General features: G+C 43.2%; 1 protein-coding gene across 4 annotated transcripts in view; it reads left to right on the top strand.

Annotated features, from left to right (window-relative positions):
• The window catches only part of grin2ba (glutamate receptor, ionotropic, N-methyl D-aspartate 2B, genome duplicate a), a 72,166-nt gene extending 52,532 nt beyond the window's left edge, over window positions 1-19,634 (top strand). For all 4 annotated transcript variants that reach the window (XM_067453687.1, XM_067453679.1, XM_067453696.1 and 1 more), the window contains exons 13-17: window positions 1-56; window positions 1,492-1,652; window positions 2,224-2,411; window positions 6,264-6,502; window positions 14,655-19,634. The exon at window positions 1-56 is cut by the window's left edge and continues 174 nt beyond it. In XM_067453687.1, the coding sequence (XP_067309788.1) occupies window positions 1-56; window positions 1,492-1,652; window positions 2,224-2,411; window positions 6,264-6,502; window positions 14,655-16,514 (2,504 nt within the window). In that variant the 3' untranslated portion in view covers window positions 16,515-19,634. The remainder of the gene's footprint in view (window positions 57-1,491; window positions 1,653-2,223; window positions 2,412-6,263; window positions 6,503-14,654) is intronic.
• The last annotated feature ends 633 nt before the right edge of the window (window positions 19,635-20,267 follow it).

The raw sequence follows: 20,267 nt of genomic DNA, 5'->3' as shown, positions 1-20,267 counted from the left end.
CTTTCATGATCCAGGAGGAGTATGTGGACCAGGTGTCGGGCCTCAGCGACAAGAAGGTGCTTAACCCGCATGCTGTGCTCGTTTTGATCCTTTCCTGAAAGTTATCGTCGTTATCTCACAGGAGTACGATGTCTGAATCAGCAAAGGTTTCTTTGTGGAATTGATTGATCATAGGCCTCATGTTTCAGTCAAACATTAGCTCGGATCAGTGAGAGCTACGATTAATCAGCTCGCAAAGGAAACACAAAGCCTGTGCTGATTGGAAGACAACAAGCTGACGAAAAGACCAAACCCAATATGTATGGCTAATATTGCATAAAGAGAACTTTGTAAGCAAATTTAAAAGTCGGGTCATTTCTGACCCGGAATGCCAAATCAGGTATTTTCAGCACAGTTATGTTGCATTCAAAGCAAACGCGAATACACGGATAAAAGATCAATTCATAGATTAATTAATCGCTTTGACTGAGAGCAAAGTGAAGTTTCATAACTTTATATTCTAACTTGATATATGCAGTTTTTGTCTGAACCACATATTAATGTGTTTAATATTTGGTTTTAAATCCAAACAAAAAGAGGCAGGGTTGTGATTTATATTTCGTTCGTTATAGATATAGATATAGATATAGTGAAGATACTCTAGGCGTTGCCTGAACCACACTGAAAAAAATGCTCTTCTTACTCAGTCATTTTGTCTTGTTTCTAATCTAAATATCTAACAATTCCTAAATCAAGATGCATTTACTAGATCAGTTAGATGACATAAGATATTTTTCCTTGTTTTCTTAAAAATAAAATCAAAATAAAACGAGTTTTTGCTTAAAACAGGCAAAATGATCTGCCAATGGGGTGAGAAAAATAATCTGACTTCTGATTGAAATCTTGTTTCTTGTCCCAAACAGAAATAAGATAATTTTTCTCACCCCATTGGCAGATCATTTTGCCATCCATACAGGTGTGAGAGCAATCTGAGCTCTGCTTTATTCACACAAATGGATTAAAAATGTCCATCTACGCTGCAAAAAATGCTTTTCTTACTTCCAAACATCTAAAAATTCTTAAAACAAGACGTATTTACTAGACAAGCAAAAGGTAATTGTCTTGTTTTGGGGAAAATAACTCAAAATGAAGAGAGTTTTTGCTTAAAATAAGATAAATAATCTGCCAATGGGGTGAGAAAAATAATCTTAATTCAAACAGAAAACAAGATTATTTTTCTCACCCCATTGGCAGATTATTTATCTTATTTTAAGCAAAAACTCTCTTCATTTTGAGTTATTTTCCCAAAACAAGACAGTCATTTTCACTTGTCTAGTAAATATTTTTTTAATGTAAGAATGTTCAGATATTTTGACTAGAAGCAAGACAAAAATCCTGAGTAAGAAGAGCATATTTTGCCGTGTATGTGAATGTGCCGCTGTATTTGCGTTCGGTGTGAATGCAGCATTAGGCGATGCAGATGTTGACTGAGCTGGTGCTGTTGGTCTTCAGTTTCAGAGACCCAATGACTTCTCTCCGCCGTTCCGCTTTGGGACTGTGCCCAATGGCAGCACGGAGAGAAACATCCGCAATAACTACAAAGAGATGCATTCCTACATGATCAAGTTCCACCAGCGCAATGTGGACGAGGCTCTGTACAGCCTGAAAACAGGGTGAGGAAAACCATCTGATTAATGCATCATATCATCCGCTGTGGGTTCTGAAAACCAACCCATTAAAGGCTTAGTTCAGCCAGAAATGAAACTTCCGTGTTCCTCAAATAAAGATTCAAACGGTTATGAATCAGCGAATTGATTCAGTTTGACACGCGATCAATTCGCTGATTCATAACCGTTTGAATCTTTATTTGAGGATTGAACACAAACGCGGAAGAGAAGTCAATGCTGAATAAAGTCGTAGTTTTTGTTATTTTTGGACCCAAATGTATTTTGGATGCTTCAAGAGACTCTAATTAACCCACTGATGTCTCATATGGACTACTGTGATGATGTTTTTATTCCCTTTCTGGACATGGACAGTATAGTGTGCATACACTTGCATACGCTCTCGGACTAAATATAAAATATCTAAAACTGTGTGTGAAGATGAACGGAGGTCTGACGGGTGTGGAGCGACATTAGGGAGAGGAGTTAATGACAGACATTTCATTTCTGGCTGAACTAACCCTTTAATGTGCACCATGTCATCCGCTGTGGCTTCTGATGCCCGTGTTTCTGATCACAGAAAGCTGGACGCGTTTATTTACGACGCCGCGGTGCTTAATTATATGGCGGGTCGAGATGAGGGCTGTAAGCTGGTCACCATTGGCTCTGGGAAAGTCTTCGCTTCCACCGGATACGGCATCGCCATCCAGAAAGAATCAGGTTGGAAGAGACAAGTGGACCTGGCCATCCTTCAGCTCTTTGGAGACGGTACACACACACACACACACACACACACACACACACACACTAGCATCGAGTTCTGCTTGTTCTGTTCACGGAGATGACCAGATTGGCAACTGAGTCATCAGATAAACAATGATCTGCCAGCTAGTTTAGTAGTATGACAGTAATCTGCAGCTCTTGTTTCCTGAGTCACGTTTGTACTTCAGAAATGAGGTTTGCATTGTGTAAGTCTCATTATTATATGGACAGTAGAGCGTTCTGCAGACATTGTGAAATATTGTTTTGTTCATGATTGACTGACAGCTCTTGGAAACTGCACATTTTGTTTTGAATGTGCTCTTGAATTTTAAGTTTAGGGTTTTCTTTCTGTGGGTCATTTCTATGTTTTCGGTAGGGCTGCACGATAATGGGTAAACTGATAATCACGATTATTTTACTCCAATTTATAATCACGATTATTTTACTCAAAGTTATAATCACGATTATTTTACTCAAAGTTATAATCACGATTATTTTACTCCAATTTATAATCACGATTATTTTACTCAGTTATGATCACGATTATTTTACTCAGTTATAATCACGATTATTTTGGTCAAAACTATAGTCACTAGGGGTGTAACGATTCATCTACTACATCGATGTATCGATTTATATTCCTATGATCCGAATAATCGATCTGTGCTCGGCAAGTTGGCCTTCCAGACGACATATATCGATCTAATATCGTTTTAAAAGGTAATCGATCGATTGTATTGATAATAGGAAATAACGCGTTTGATTAAAGCACGTCAGACATTATCTGGATGTTTTTTCTTAACACTTTTAATGATAAAGGTGTTAAACGTTACTCAGTCTGCCTATGTGTGACGTCAGCCGCACGCCAGCAGCAGCGCAAAGAAAACTAAACACAGCGAAACACTTTAGTAAAGATGGAGATGCTCTAAAGGAGTCGCTCGCTGTTTGTAGTAGTAGCAGGTTAGCTTCAGGTTAACCTGAAGAGATGTTAGTCGCACTTTATTTTTGATATTAATATTGTAATATTTTTAAGTTGAAAAACAAGCAGAAGTAGCAGTAGTGGTGTGTTGGTTGCACTTACTGTACTTTTATTGAAAATGAGAGCAGAAAAGGTTAACTTCCTGTTCATTCAACCTAAACTGTTGGTTGCACTTTATTCAAATAAAATGTGAACACATTGGCCATTAATTGTTTACTTGTTTGTTTATATCCATAATTAATTGATATCTGATTCCTTTAAAAGAAACAACAGGAATCTAGGAAACTTCACCTGCACGTGTTTATTTCAGTCACAGTGATTTAATTTTGGGCTAAAAAGTTACTGAATCATTTCGGATCGTATCGTTCTAAATGAATCGTTTCAAATCGTATCGACAACCTCAAATCGTGATACGAATCAAATCATTGTTAAAATGAATCCTTGCACCACTAATAGTCACGATGATTTTGCTCAAAATTATAATCACAACTGTTTTGCTATAAATTATAACCAGAATTATTTTCTTCAAAATTATAATCACGATTATTAATCACGATTACTCTAAAGTAGTTATGGCATTTTGCATGTTACCAACCTACTATACACCCAAAAGGCCTGTAGATGGCACACCGACTTCGTTTAACCAACTATGATAACTTTGTTAGATGGTAAATCAACACAAACACATGGTTTTGGTGAACGCTTTGTAATCTGTATTCACATTAGCTTTAATTAAACCCTAACCCTTAAAGCAAAACAATTTGTTTGCAAATGAGACAAACCACAGATTCAGATTGCCTTGCAAATTCAACGAAGCAATGAACGATGCTCTTTAATTTAAATATAATATTAATATTTCTGGCTAAGGACATTCTAAAACGGTGACAGTGATATTAAAAGACCAAACTCTGTAAACATAACAATAAACCATACTGTAACATTACAGTTTTCCCGATTGAATTGTCACTGTTTGCAGAATAAATGCACCTTCGCAACCTATAAGGTGGAGATCCGTGCTGCAAATTCATCACTGAAGCAGATATCATGGCAGATTTAAGCACACAAATAGCACAAATGGCTCGAGAAGAAACAAAGACTGGCTGTGACACTTTCATCACTGTGGAGAGATGGCTAAACTCCAGCGTGTGTTTTCAGATCAACAGTGCTGCTTTCCCATTTAAAGTTGCCAGATTGCACAGATTAAAGGGGAGGTTGCATGTGATTTGACTTGTTTAACCTTAGTTAGTGTGTAATGTCGCTGCTTGAGCATAAACAGTCTCTGCAAAGTTACAGCGCTGAAGTTCACTGCAAACGGAGATATTGTCTTTTAAAGTTACGGCAGTTTATTGCCTACAAAAATGGCCGGTTTGGACTACAACAAGCTTATTCCTGGGTTGGTGACATCATAAACCCTCGCTAGTCTCCGCAGATGTGACTTCTGCCCGTAATGGGAAGGGGGGTGGCCTTTCCAGGACAACCGCTGCTTCAGCCAATAAAAATACAGGAAACTACATTTGGCCATCTAACCCATCTAAGACTGTTGCGTTTTTCAGAGGGATGAACAAGCAAATAAGCCGTTCAAAGGACAGTGGAGACAGCAGTGTGGAATAAAGGGAGAATAGAAGAAAAATACAGCATTTTTAAATAAAAAAAGTATTAAGACATGTAAAACTGCGCCCCATAAACACAACCAAGCCTAGAAAAAAACACGGAACCAGCCCTTTAAAAAAAACACCAGGAAGTAATATATCTTTTTAAAGGAAAAGCTCTGTTTGGGGGATTTAAGCTCTTCGCATCTGCCAAGCACAAGCAGGAATGAGTGGAGGCTCGTTGCCAATGCAAGATAACGCAAATACCAAAGAAAAAACCGACATATCGAGATTTAAGGATAAATAATGAGCGGGCCAATATCGTGACGATTATTTGAAATCAATCGAGAGAAGCAGATGCGATTAATCGTGCCTCCCTAGTTTCCAGGTGCTATTTATATGGAAAAGCAGCGTAATGTTCCCCCAGGATATGCTCTGATCGCTCCCTGAGTGTGTTTCCAGTTGTGTTCAGGTAAAGCACGATGCCGTGTATATGGATTGTCCTTGTTTTCACCAGTAGGGTGGACTATTGTAATGGACTTCTCACCGGCCTTCCCAAAAAGACCATTAGACAGCTGCAGCTCATACAGAACGCTGCTGCCAGGATTGTGAGCAGAACCAGAAAATATGACCATATCAAACCAGTCCTCAGGTCTTTACACTGGCTTCCAGTTACATCTAGGATCGATTTTAAAGTACTATTACTTGTTTATAAATCACTCAATGAGCAAGGACCTCAATACATCGCAGATATGCTGATTAAATACAAACCCAACAGATCACTCAGATCAGCAGGATCAAGTCAGTTAGAAATACCAAGAGTTCACTCAAAGCAAGGAGAGTCTGCCTTTAGCTATTATGCCAGCCATAGTTGGAACCGGCTTCCTGAACAGATCAGATGTGCTCCAACAGTAGCCACATTCAAATCCAGACTCAAAACACATCTGTTCAGCTGTGCGTTTACTGAATGAGCTCTGAGCCACTGTACGGCCGACTGATTCTACCTTATCTATGCATCATTTTTTAAATAATTTTTTATAACTGTTTTAGTTTACCTGTTCTTTTCTTTGGTTATCATCATTTTATTACTTTTAATTCTCTTTACATTGTATTCCCTTCCTTATGCATTTTTTAGCCCTATTTTAATTCCTTTCTATGTAAAGCACTTTGAATTGCCATTGTGTATGAAATGTGCTATATAAATAAACTTGCCTTGCCTTGCCTTGCCTTGCCTTGCCTTGCCTTGCCTTGCCTTGTTTTGATCGGTCCGTTGTCTCTCCTCTGAATCAGGTGAGATGGAGGAGCTGGAGGCTCTGTGGCTGACGGGCATCTGCCATCATGAGAAGAACGAGGTGATGAGCAGCCAGCTGGATGTGGACAACATGGCAGGAGTTTTCTACATGCTGGGAGCGGCCATGGCCCTCTCACTCATCACCTTCATCGCAGAACACGTCTTCTACTGGCATCTGCGCTTCTGCTTCATGGGCGTGTGCTCTGGGAAACCAGGCTTCACCTACACCATCAGCAGGGTAAATACACCGACATATCGAGACACGCTTACTCTAGAAACCAGGCTTCACCTACACCATCAGGAGGGTAAATACACCAACATATCGAGACACGCTTACTCTAGAAACCAGGCTTCACCTACACCATCAGAAGGGTAAATACACCGACATATCGAGACAGGATTACTCTAGAAACCAGGCTTTACCTACACCATCAGCAGGGTAAATACACCGACATATCGAGACACGATTACTCTAGAAACCAGGCTTCACCTACACCATCAGCAGGGTAAAAACACTGACATATCGAGACACGATTACTCTAGAAACCAGGCTTCACCTACACCATCAGCAGGGTAAATACACCAACATATCGAGACACGCTTACTCTAGAAACCAGGCTTCACCTACACCATCAGAAGGGTAAATACACCGACATATCGAGACAGGATTACTCTAGAAACCAGGCTTCACCTACACCATCAGGAGGGTAAATACACCAACATATCGAGACACGCTTACTCTAGAAACCAGGCTTCACCTACACCATCAGAAGGGTAAATACACCGACATATCGAGACAGGATTACTCTAGAAACCAGGCTTTACCTACACCATCAGCAGGGTAAATACACCGACATATCGAGACACGATTACTCTAGAAACCAGGCTTCACCTACACCATCAGCAGGGTAAATACACCGACATATCGAGACAGGATTACTCTAGAAACCAGGCTTTACCTACACCATCAGCAGGGTAAATACACCGACATATCGAGACACGATTACTCTAGAAACCAGGCTTCACCTACACCATCAGCAGGGTAAATACACCAACATATCGAGACACGATTACTCTAGAAACCAGGCTTCACCTACACCATCAGCAGGGTAAATACACCGACATATCGAGACACGATAACTCTAGAAACCAGGCTTCACCTACACCATCAGGAGGGTAAATACACCGACATATCGAGACACGATTACTCTAGAAAACAGGCTTCACCTACACCATCAGCAGGGTAAATACACCGACATATCGAGACACGATTACTCTAGAAACCAGGCTTCACCTACACCATCAGCAGGGTAAATACTCCGACATATCGAGACACGATTACTCTAGAAACCAGGCTTCACCTACACCATCAGCAAGGTAAATACTCCGACATATCGAGACAGGATTACTCTAGAAACCAGGCTTCACCTACACCATCAGCAGGGTAAATACACCGACATATCGAGACACGATTACTCTAGAAACCAGGCTTCACCTACACCATCAGCAGGGTAAATACACCGACATATCGAGACACGCTTACTCTAGAAACCAGGCTTCACCTACACCATCAGCAGGGTAAATACACCGACATATCGAGACACGATTACTCTAGAAACCAGGCTTCACCTACACCATCAGCAGGGTAAAAACACCGACATATCGAGACAGGATTACTCTAGAAACCAGGCTTCACCTACACCATCAGCAGGGTAAATACACCGACATATCGAGACACGATTACTCTAGAAACCAGGCTTCACCTACACCATCAGCAGGGTAAATACACCGACATATCGAGACACAATTACTCTAGAAACCAGGCTTCACCTACACCATCAGCAGGGTAAATACACCGACATATCGAGACACGATTACTCTAGAAACCAGGCTTCACCTACACCATCAGCAGGGTAAAAACACCGACATATCGAGACAGGATTACTCTAGAAACCAGGCTTCACCTACACCATCAGCAGGGTAAATACACCGACATATCGAGACACGATTACTCTAGAAACCAGGCTTCACCTACACCATCAGCAGGGTAAATACACCGACATATCGAGACACGCTTACTCTAGAAACCAGGCTTCACCTACACCATCAGCAGGGTAAATACACCGACATATCGAGACACGAAAACTCTAGAAACCAGGCTTCACCTACACCATCAGCAGGGTAAATACACCAACATATCGAGACACGATTACTCTAGAAACCAGGCTTCACCTACACCATCAGGAGGGTAAATACACCGACATATCGAGACACGATTACTCTAGAAACCAGGCTTCACCTACACCATCAGCAGGGTAAATACACCGACATATCGAGACACGCTTACTCTAGAAACCAGGCTTCACCTACACCATCAGCAGGGCAAATACACCGACATATCGAGACACGAAAACTCTAGAAACCAGGCTTCACCTACACCATCAGCAGGGTAAATACACCAACATATCGAGACACGATTACTCTAGAAACCAGGCTTCACCTACACCATCAGGAGGGTAAATACACCAACATATCGAGACACGATTACTCTAGAAACCAGGCTTCACCTACACCATCAGCAGGGTAAATACACCGACATATCGAGACACGATTACTCTAGAAACCAGGCTTCACCTACACCATCAGCAGGGTAAATACACCGACATATCGAGACAGGATTACTCTAGAAACCAGGCTTCACCTACACCATCAGCAGGGTAAATACACCGACATATCGGACACGCTTACTCTAGAAACCAGGCTTCACCTACACCATCAGAAGGGTAAATACACCAACATATCGAGACACGATTACTCTAGAAACCAGGCTTCACCTACACCATCAGCAGGGTAAATACACCCACATATCGAGACACGATTACTCTAGAATCCAGGCTTCACCTACACCATCAGCAGGGTAAATACACCCACATATCGAGACACGATTACTCTAGAAACCAGGCTTCACCTACACCATCAGCAGGGTAAATACACCGACATATCGAGACACGATTACTCTAGAAACCAGGCTTCACCTACACCATCAGAAGGGTAAATACACTGACATATCGAGACACGATTACTCTAGAAACCAGGCTTCACCTACACCATCAGCAGGGTAAATACACCCACATATCGAGACACGATTACTCTAGAAACCAGGCTTCACCTACACCATCAGCGGGGTAAATACACCGACATATCGAGACACGATTACTCTAGAAACCAGGCTTCACCTACACCATCAGAAGGGTAAAAACACTGACATATTGAGACACGATTACTCTAGAAACCAGGCTTCACCTACACCATCAGGAGGGTAAATACACCGACATATCGAGACACGATTACTCTAGAAACCAGGCTTCACCTACACCATCAACAGGGTAAATACACCGACATATCGAGACACGATTACTCTAGAAACCAGGCGTCACCTACACCATCAGCAGGGTAAATACACCGACATATCGAGACACGCTTACTCTAGAAACCAGGCTTCACCTACACCATCAGAAGGGTAAATACACCAACATATCGAGACACGATTACTCTAGAAACCAGGCTTCACCTACACCATCAGAAGGGTAAATACACCGACATATCGAGACACGATTACTCTAGAAACCAGGCTTCACCTACACCATCAGCAGGGTAAATACACCGACATATCGAGACACGATTACTCTAGAAACCAGGCTTCACCTACACCATCAGCAGGGTAAATACACCGACATATCGAGACAGGATTACTCTAGAAACCAGGCTTCACCTACACCATCAGAAGAGTAAATACACCGACATATCGAGACACGATTACTCTAGAAACCAGGCTTCACCTACACCATCAGAAGGGTAAATACACCAACATATCGAGACACGATTACTCTAGAAACCAGGCTTCACCTACACCATCAGAAGGGTAAATACACCGACATATCGAGACACGATTACTCTAGAAACCAGGCTTCACCTACACCATCAGCAGGGTAAATACACCGACATATCGAGACACGCTTACTCTAGAAACCAGGCTTCACCTACACCATCAGCAGGGTAAATACACCCACATATCGAGACACGATTACTCTAGAAACCAGGCTTCACCTACACCATCAGCAGGGTAAATACACCCACATATCGAGACACGATTACTCTAGAAACCAGGCTTCACCTACACCATCAGCAGGGTAAATACACCGACATATCGAGACACGATTACTCTAGAAACCAGGCTTCACCTACACCATCAGCTGGGTAAATACACCGACATATCGAGACACGATTACTCTAGAAACCAGGCTTCACCTACACCATCAGCAGGGTAAATACACCGACATATCGAGACACGATTACTCTAGAAACCAGGCTTCACCTACACCATCAGCAGGGTAAATACACCGACATTTCGAGACAGGATTACTCTAGAAACCAGGCTTCACCTACACCATCAGCAGGGTAAATACACCGACATATCGAGACAGGATTACTCTAGAAACCAGGCTTCACCTACACCATCAGAAGGGTAAATACACCGACATATCGAGACACGATTACTCTAGAAACCAGGCTTCACCTACACCATCAGCAGGGTAAATACACCGACATATCGAGACACGATTACTCTAGAAACCAGGCTTCATCTACATCATCAGCAGGGTAAATACACCGACATATCGAGACACGATTACTCTAGAAACCAGGCTTCACCTACACCATCAGCAGGGTAAATAAACTCACATATCAAGATACGATTACTCTAGAAAACAGGTTTCACCTACACCATCAGCAGGGTAAATACACCAACATATCGAGACACGATTTCTCTAGAAACCAGGCTTCACCTACACCATCAGCAGGGTAAATACACCAACATATCGAGACACGATTACTCTAGAAACCAGGCTTCACCTACACCATAAACAGGGTAAATACACTGACATATCGAGACACGCTTACTCAAGAAACCAGGCTTCACCTACACCATCAGCAGGGTAAATACACCGACATATCGAGACACGATTACTCTAGAAACCAGGCTTCACCTACACCATCAGCAGGGTAAATACACTCACATATCGAGACACGATAACTCTAGAAACCAGGCTTCACCTACACCATCAGCAGGGTAAATACACTGACATATCGAGACAGGATTACTCTAGAAACCAGGCTTCACCTACACCATCAGCAGGGTAAATACACCGACATATCGAGACAGGATTACTCTAGAAACCAGGCGTCACCTACACCATCAGCAGGGTAAATACACCGACATATTAAGACACGCTTACTCTAGAAACCAGGCTTCACCTACACCATCAGCAGGGTAAATACACCCACATATCGAGACACGCTTACTCTAGAAACCAGGCTTCACCTACACCATCAGCAGGGTAAATACACCAACATATCGAGACACGATTACTCTAGAAACCAGGCTTCACCTACACCATCAGAAGGGTAAATACACCCACATATCGAGACACGATTACTCTAGAAACCAGGCTTCACCTACACCATCAGCAGGGTAAATACACCGACATATCGAGACACGATTACTCTAGAAACCAGGCTTCACCTACACCATCAGCAGGGTAAATACACCGACATATCGAGACAGGATTACTCTAGAAACCAGGCTTCACCTACACCATCAGAAGGGTAAATACACCGACATATCGAGACACGATTACTCTAGAAACCAGGCTTCACCTACATCATCAGCAGGGTAAATAAACTCACATATCAAGATACGATTACTCTAGAAAACAGGTTTCACCTACACCATAAACAGGGTAAATACACCGACATATCGAGACACGATTACTCTAGAAACCAGGCTTCATCTACACCATCAGCAGGGTAAATACAACCAGATATCGAGACACGCTTACTCTAGAAACCAGGCTTCACCTACACCATCAGCAGGGTAAATACACAGACATATCGAGACACGATTACTCTAGAAACCAGGCTTCACCTACACCATAAACAGGGTAAATACACCGACATATCGAGACACGCTTACTCAAGAAACCAGGCTTCACCTACACCATCAGCAGGGTAAATACACCGACATATCAAGACACGATTACTCTAGAAACCAGGCTTCACCTACACCATCAGCAGGGTAAATACACTCACATATCGAGACACGAAAACTCTAGAAACCAGGCTTCACCTACACCATCAGCAGGGTAAATACACCGACATATCGAGACACGATTACTCTAGAAACCAGGCTTCACCTACACCATCAGCAGGGTAAATACACCGACATATCGAGACACGATAACTCTAGAAACCAGGCTTCACCTACACCATCAGCAGGGCAAATACACAAACATTTCGAGACACGATTACTCTAGAAACCAGGCTTCACCTACACCATCAGCAGGGCAAATACACCGACATTTCGAGACACAATTACTCTAGAAACCAGGCTTCACCTACACCATCAGCAGGGTAAATACACCAACATATCGAGACACGATTACTCTAGAAACCAGGCTTCACCTACACCATCAGAAGGGTAAATACACCCACATATCGAGACACGATTACTCTAGAAACCAGGCTTCACCTACACCATCAGCAGGGTAAATACACCGACATATCGAGACACGATTACTCTAGAAACCAGGCTTCACCTACACCATCAGCAGGGTAAATACACCGACATATCGAGACAGGATTACTCTAGAAACCAGGCTTCACCTACACCATCAGAAGGGTAAATACACCGACATATCGAGACACGATTACTCTAGAAACCAGGCTTCACCTACATCATCAGCAGGGTAAATAAACTCACATATCAAGATACGATTACTCTAGAAAACAGGTTTCACCTACACCATAAACAGGGTAAATACACCGACATATCGAGACACGATTACTCTAGAAACCAGGCTTCACCTACACCATCAGCAGGGTAAATACACCGACATATCGAGACACGATTACTCTAGAAACCAGGCTTCATCTACACCATCAGCAGGGTAAATACAACCAGATATCGAGACACGCTTACTCTAGAAACCAGGCTTCACCTACACCATCAGCAGGGTAAATACACAGACATATCGAGACACGATTACTCTAGAAACCAGGCTTCACCTACACCATAAACAGGGTAAATACACCGACATATCGAGACACGCTTACTCAAGAAACCAGGCTTCACCTACACCATCAGCAGGGTAAATACACCGACATATCAAGACACGATTACTCTAGAAACCAGGCTTCACCTACACCATCAGCAGGGTAAATACACTCACATATCGAGACACGAAAACTCTAGAAACCAGGCTTCACCTACACCATCAGCAGGGTAAATACACCGACATATCGAGACACGATTACTCTAGAAACCAGGCTTCACCTACACCATCAGGATGGTAAATACACCGACATATCGAGACACGATTACTCTAGAAACCAGGCTTCACCTACACCATCAGCAGGGTAAATACACCGACATATCGAGACACGATAACTCTAGAAACCAGGCTTCACCTACACCATCAGCAGGGCAAATACACAAACATTTCGAGACACGATTACTCTAGAAACCAGGCTTCACCTACACCATCAGCAGGGCAAATACACCGACATTTCGAGACACAATTACTCTAGAAACCAGGCTTCACCTACACCATCAGCAGGGTAAATACACCAACATATCGAGACACGATTACTCTAGAAACCAGGCTTTACCTACACCATCAGGAGGGTAAATACACCAACATATCGAGACACGCTTACTCTAGAAACCAGGCTGCACCTACACCATCAGCAGGGTTAATACACCAACATATCGAGACACAATTACTCTAGAAACCAGGCTTCATCTACACCATCAGCAGGGTAAATACACCAACATATCGAGACACGATTACTCTAGAAACCAGGCTTTACCTACACCATCAGGAGGGTAAATACACCAACATATCGAGACACGTTTACTCTAGAAGCCAGGCTTCACCTACAACGACTATATAGTAACTGCATATTGATTTTAGATATTGGGACTGGCATCAAGAAAAAATTACTAAGTAAGAAGAGCCTTTTTTCCAGTGTGTGTTGAACTAACTTTAACTGTTTTAGTATGTAATAATAAATAATATATAAAATAATAAATGAATGTACTATGACAACCATTTTTAAAAGAAAGCTACATGACTAGGCATTAGAATCAATAGCATACACCAAATAGATGATCCAGAACAATGATTTTTTTCAATCAATCAATCAATCAATTAACTTTATTTATATAGCACTTTTACAATGATGATTGTTTCAAAGCAGCTTCAGTGTTAAACAGGACGATATTGCAACAAAATTAGATTAACATTGTCTTCCTCTCTCTCTCCCTCCCTCAGGAGATTTACAGCTGCATTCACGGAGTTGAAATCGAAGATAAGAGTTCAGCGATGAACTCGCCCTCCGCCACCATGAACAACACCCACTCCAACATCCTCCGTCTTCTGCGCACCGCCAAAAACATGGCGTCGCTCTCCGGGGTCAACGGTTCTCCGCACAGCGCGCTGGACTTTATCCGCCGGGAGTCTTCGGTGTACGACATTAGCGAGCATCGCCGGAGCCTGGCCGGACACTCCGACTGCAAATACATGCCCGAGGAAAACATGTTCAGCGACTACATCAACGAGGTGGAGCGCACCTTTGGGAACCTACACCTGAAGGACAGCAATCTGTACCAGGATCATTACCTGCACCACCACGGAGGCTCCACTTTGGGGCTGACCAACCGGCCCCTCAGTCTGGGCTCCGGCAGCTCTCTGGACTGCGATAGCCTGGGCGGAGGTGGAGTTGGAGGTGGAGGTGTGGTTCCTATCTTCAACACTCAGCCACGCTCCGCCCTAACCCACAGGAACATGAGCAAGTTTGACCTGCTCCAGAGCCAAACTCCCACATCCGGGACAGGATTAAAGCAAGGGCTGGCTGAACTCTATGGGAAGTTCTCCTTTAAAGGCTCAGGATATATCCCGGGACACGACCGGTACTGTGGCGATGACGGAAATATCCGCTCTGACGTATCCGACATCTCCACTCACACCGTGACCTACGGCAATCTGGAAGGCAATGCTAAGAAGCGTAAGCAGTACAGAGACAGCCTGAAGAAGCGTCCCGCTTCAGCAAAATCCCGCCGGGAGCTGGACGAGCTGGAGCAGGGATATCGGCGCCGGCATCACCACCATTATCACGGACATCGCTCTGCCTCTCCTCCGTCCGAACGCAAACGAGGAGCGAGCAGCCGGGTCAACTCATCCTCATACTTGCTGCAGGACAAGGAGAGCCTGAGGGATTTCTACCTGGACCAGTTTCGGCCCAAAGAAGGAGTGCCGCAGTGGGAGCACGTGGATCTGACGGATGGCCCCAGCGGAGGAGTGTCCGTGGAGGATTTCCTGAAGCAGCAGCCGGAGGGGAAGAGCGAGTGGGAATGCCGGAGCTGTGCCGGGAGCACCCGTGCCTATTGTGTGGCGTCCGGAGGTGTTCTCGGGAGCAGTCGGCCCAGCTCCGCCACCTGTATGCGGTGCGAGGCGTGCCAGAAATCATCCGGAAAGCTGTACGACATCAGCGAGGATAGCAATCAGATGACCCCGGCACAGCGGAGACGGGCTTTCAGTGGGAAAGCCTTACGGAGGCAGCACTCCTGCGACGCCTTGCAGCGGGAAGAGCCGGCCGTTCCTCTGGGATTCGCCGGAGCCATCCCAACGCCACGCAGCGTGAGCCTGAAGGAGCGGGAGCGCTGCATGGACGCCTTCACACACATCCTGGAGAGTCCAGAGACGGATCCGCTGTTCTACATGGGAAGGGGCTTGAAGAAGAGCTCTCCGTTCGGATTGTTCCCGCAGCGGCGCTCCGTCGGGGAGAGGGACATGAGGGACAGAGGACTCATGGAGGCGGCTCACTCCCTATCCAAATCCCTCTATCCCGACCGGACCGACCACAACCCCTTCATCCCAACGTTTGGAGATGACCAGTGTCTGCTGCACGGGGCCAAATCCTACTGCGTGCCTCAGCATCAGGCCGATCTACGCGCACCATTGGGCTCCGGCTCCTTCCTGCCCACTTCCTCAGGGATCGTATCCCGATTCCCGCCGGATCTGTGCATGGGGAACCATCACACCAGCAAGCTCAGCCTCGGCCCACCGCGGCCCTTCAACGGAAGCAACGGACATGTGTACGAGAAGCTCTCCAGCATCGAGTCCGATGTGTGAGAGAGCGATTTAACAGGACAAGCCGAACCTGAGAGAAACGAGAATGCCATTTCCTGTGAAGTCCACCATCAAATCTCTCTCTCTCCAAGCCGGTCCATCTGCCGAGTGTAGAGCAGATGGCCCGCTTCACCTCCCTCCATCCTCCAGTCCTGTACTCTGGTGTGAAGATACAATCATAAAAGCATGACTGGTTTAGTTTTGAAACAGGGTAATAACTCTAGAGACGCTGCTGACTGGGAATCACTTGCTGAAATTGGGTTTCTTTGTTGAGCTCTATCTGAATGTCCACATCAGGCTAACGTCTCTATGGCAACAGCCGTGACACACACGTGCACTCTGCCGTCATTTCCACTCGAGTCTCTACTGCCGTGATATTCCATGTCCATGTGTTTCGTGACTCTGGGAAAGGTGGAAACCCAAGGCAGTATTTGTTTTGGTTTGTAAATACATTTCTCTTTCTATAAGCCTACACGGTCGACCTTTAATATAGCTTTTTTTCAACTAATATAACAAATAACCAAAATAACGACAAAAACAGAACAAAATACACAAAAATATGCAAAACTTAGCAAAAGCATTATAATTCATGATAAGTGATATTTTAAGCGATAGTTTGCTGTTTATTCCTTAACTCTGATAGTTTAAGCGGCTTTATTTTAGGGGTTTACCTGTGTTTGTTTAGCGGAGCGGATGGTTACTCCTCGCTGAGCTTCTCTTCAGGTGTGTGTTCCTCAAACACACCTTTACTTCGCTATGGGAATCAATGAGGACATTTGCTACTTTATATCTCACAATTCTGATCTGACAAAACTGCAAGATATAAAATCACAATTATGAGAAATAATATATAATATAAACTCGCAATTCAGACTTTATTCTCACAAATAAAAACTTCTCTCTTTATAGCTTGCAGTTGTGAATTACATTGCAATTCTGATCAATTATTTTTAATACAAACTCGCAATTCAGACTTTTTTATCCCAAACGTGTTTTTATATCTCATAATTCTCACTTTATAGCTTGCAACTGCACATTTATCACACAACTTTGAGAAAACAGCCAGAACTGTGAGGATATAAAGTCACACAATGAGAAATAATATATAATATTAACTCGTAATTCAGAATTTATTATTGCAAATATGTTTATATCTGGTAATTCTCACTTTTTAACTCGCAATTATGAATGTATCCCAAATTTATGACAAAAGAGGCAGAACTGCGAGATATAAACACGCATTTCAGACTTTATTTCTCACATTTGCAAGTTTAATTTTGGCTTTATAACAAATTGTGAGATATAAAGTTGCTGTTACCGCATTTATTATTATTTTATTCCGTGGCGGACACACACTTCCCTAAATATATCAGAGACTTCAGCTGTTTACATATAACGCTAATTATACACGCTGAAAAGTGTTTCTGTCTGATTTAGCCAACAATCGTCTTCAAAGCGTAGCGAAGTAAACACGCGCACACACACAAACACACACACTCTCACACACAAACACACACTCACACACACACACACACACACACACACACACACACACACACACACACACACACACACACACACACACACACACACACACACACACTCAGACACACACACACACACACACACACACACACACACACACACACACACACAGAGATCTCCTAAACCAGGGGCTGATTTAACCTTTTCTAACGACTGACTGACTTTGTAAAGATAATTAGTGTGTTGATAGAGTGTGTCATGTTTTTAATCGTATCGCTTTAGGTCTAAACCGCAGAATAACCTTTCATCTCCAGTTAGAGCAACTCTAACCATGTCTTTAGCATTTCCTTTAGAGCATTATTATTATTATTATTATTATTATTATTATTATTATTATTATTATTATATCGAAGCGTTTTAGGATGTTTTCTTCTGATATGTTGAAGCCGGCGGTGCAAATGTTCCCGACTAATCTATGAGTTTTCCTACATAGTTTAGATTCACACACACACACACACACACACACACACACACACACACACACACACACACACACACACACACACACACACACACGTCTGTTTTTGTGAAATGTGGGGACATTCCATAGGCGAAATGTTTTTTTATTTATACTGTAAAAAAATGTCTTTTCTATCCCCCTACACTGCCCCTAAACCACACACACACACACACACACACACACACACACACACACACACACACACACACACACACACACACACACACACACACACTGCCCCTAAACCTACCCATCACAGGAAACATTCTGCATTTTCACTTTCTCATAAAAACTCCTCCTGTGTGATTTATAAGCCTTTTGTAAAGTGGGGCCATGGGTAATGTCCTCATATTTCACCCTCTCCTGTAATACCTGTGTCATACCCATTGAGTCCTGATATTTCACAAAAACATGACCACACACACACATACACACACACACACACACACTTCCCGACATGCTTATAGCTTGAGCTCTATATGCTAAAAGCACATTTTCCTGTGTTGATAGAGAAATACGCCTATAGCGCATAGCTGTAGTTATAATTTTTCTAGTGTATTCGCGATATATAAGCAACTTCTAGCGTTCTGTTGACTAGTATATTCTCATTATTCTAAGGTAAGTATAGCTGGTCTGAAGTATTATCCACAGGTCGTTTAGTCACGTATGTTGTTCCTCACGAGGGCTGATAAAGACACACTCGCGCGCGCGCATGTGTGTGTGTGTGTGTGTGAGAGTGTGTGTGTGTGAGACATGCCGACTTCATGTTAAATACTCTTGTTGCTATGGCACTGCCATGGTGTTACGATGCTGTTCCCATGGTAACTGCAGTGCAAGAGGATGCGGGCTGAATGAGTGAATTGTTTCACTATGGAATAAGAGCTACATCCACTTTGATATGTTACCAAAATTTTTACGTCATTTACATCTCTGAAACGATTCTCAAGTGAATACATGTACAGATTGTATATATAATAATGTGAGAACTCCTCCTTTTGTATGACATTATGAACACAAACCTCTATGAGACTTTAATAGTGAGAGTGTTTTGATGATGATGATGATGATGATGATGGATCTGAATTCTTTCACATGCTGAATAAAGCCAATTAAAAACACACATGCGTCCTCTGTCTGTACATTATGAGGGAAAATGATACATAACAAAAAGGTTATTTTGATTTCATGCAGCCATTTCCGTCTAGAATAGCGTCCTTATTCGTGTTTTAGGACACGTCAAGTCCCACTCTCACACACACGCGCGCGCACACACACACACACAGCTCATCCCATCATCCATCCTCTCCTCTTATTAATTTCTCACACACGTAGGAGAACGAGGCATATGAAATATTGATAGACACACAGAGAGAGAAAGGCAGAGGAAAGGAAGGGCTTCAGACAATAGACAGGAGAAATACTTCTGGCAATCCAAGATGGGGAGTGGAAAAAACCAGCCATAACATTATAACACTGATGATATCTCCATCTCCTGTTAGTGGGTGGGATATATTAGGCAGCAAGTGAACATTTAGTCCTCAGAGTTGATGTGTGTGAAGCAGGAGAAATGGGCAAGCGTAAGGATTTGAGCGAGTTTGGCCAGATTGTGACGGCTAGACGACTGGGTCAGAGCATCTCCAAAACTGCAGCTCTTGTGGGCTGTTCCCGGTCTGCAGTGGTCAGTATCTATCAAAAGTGCTCCAAGGAAGGACCAGTGGAGAACCGGCCACAGGGTCATGGGCGGCCAAGGC

This window comes from Pseudorasbora parva, chromosome 2 (genome assembly GCF_024679245.1).
Source record: "Pseudorasbora parva isolate DD20220531a chromosome 2, ASM2467924v1, whole genome shotgun sequence".
Classification (NCBI taxonomy): domain Eukaryota; kingdom Metazoa; phylum Chordata; class Actinopteri; order Cypriniformes; family Gobionidae; genus Pseudorasbora; species Pseudorasbora parva.
The sequence above is the reverse complement of the archived record's forward strand: the minus strand, read 5'-3'. Positions and strand labels throughout refer to the sequence as shown.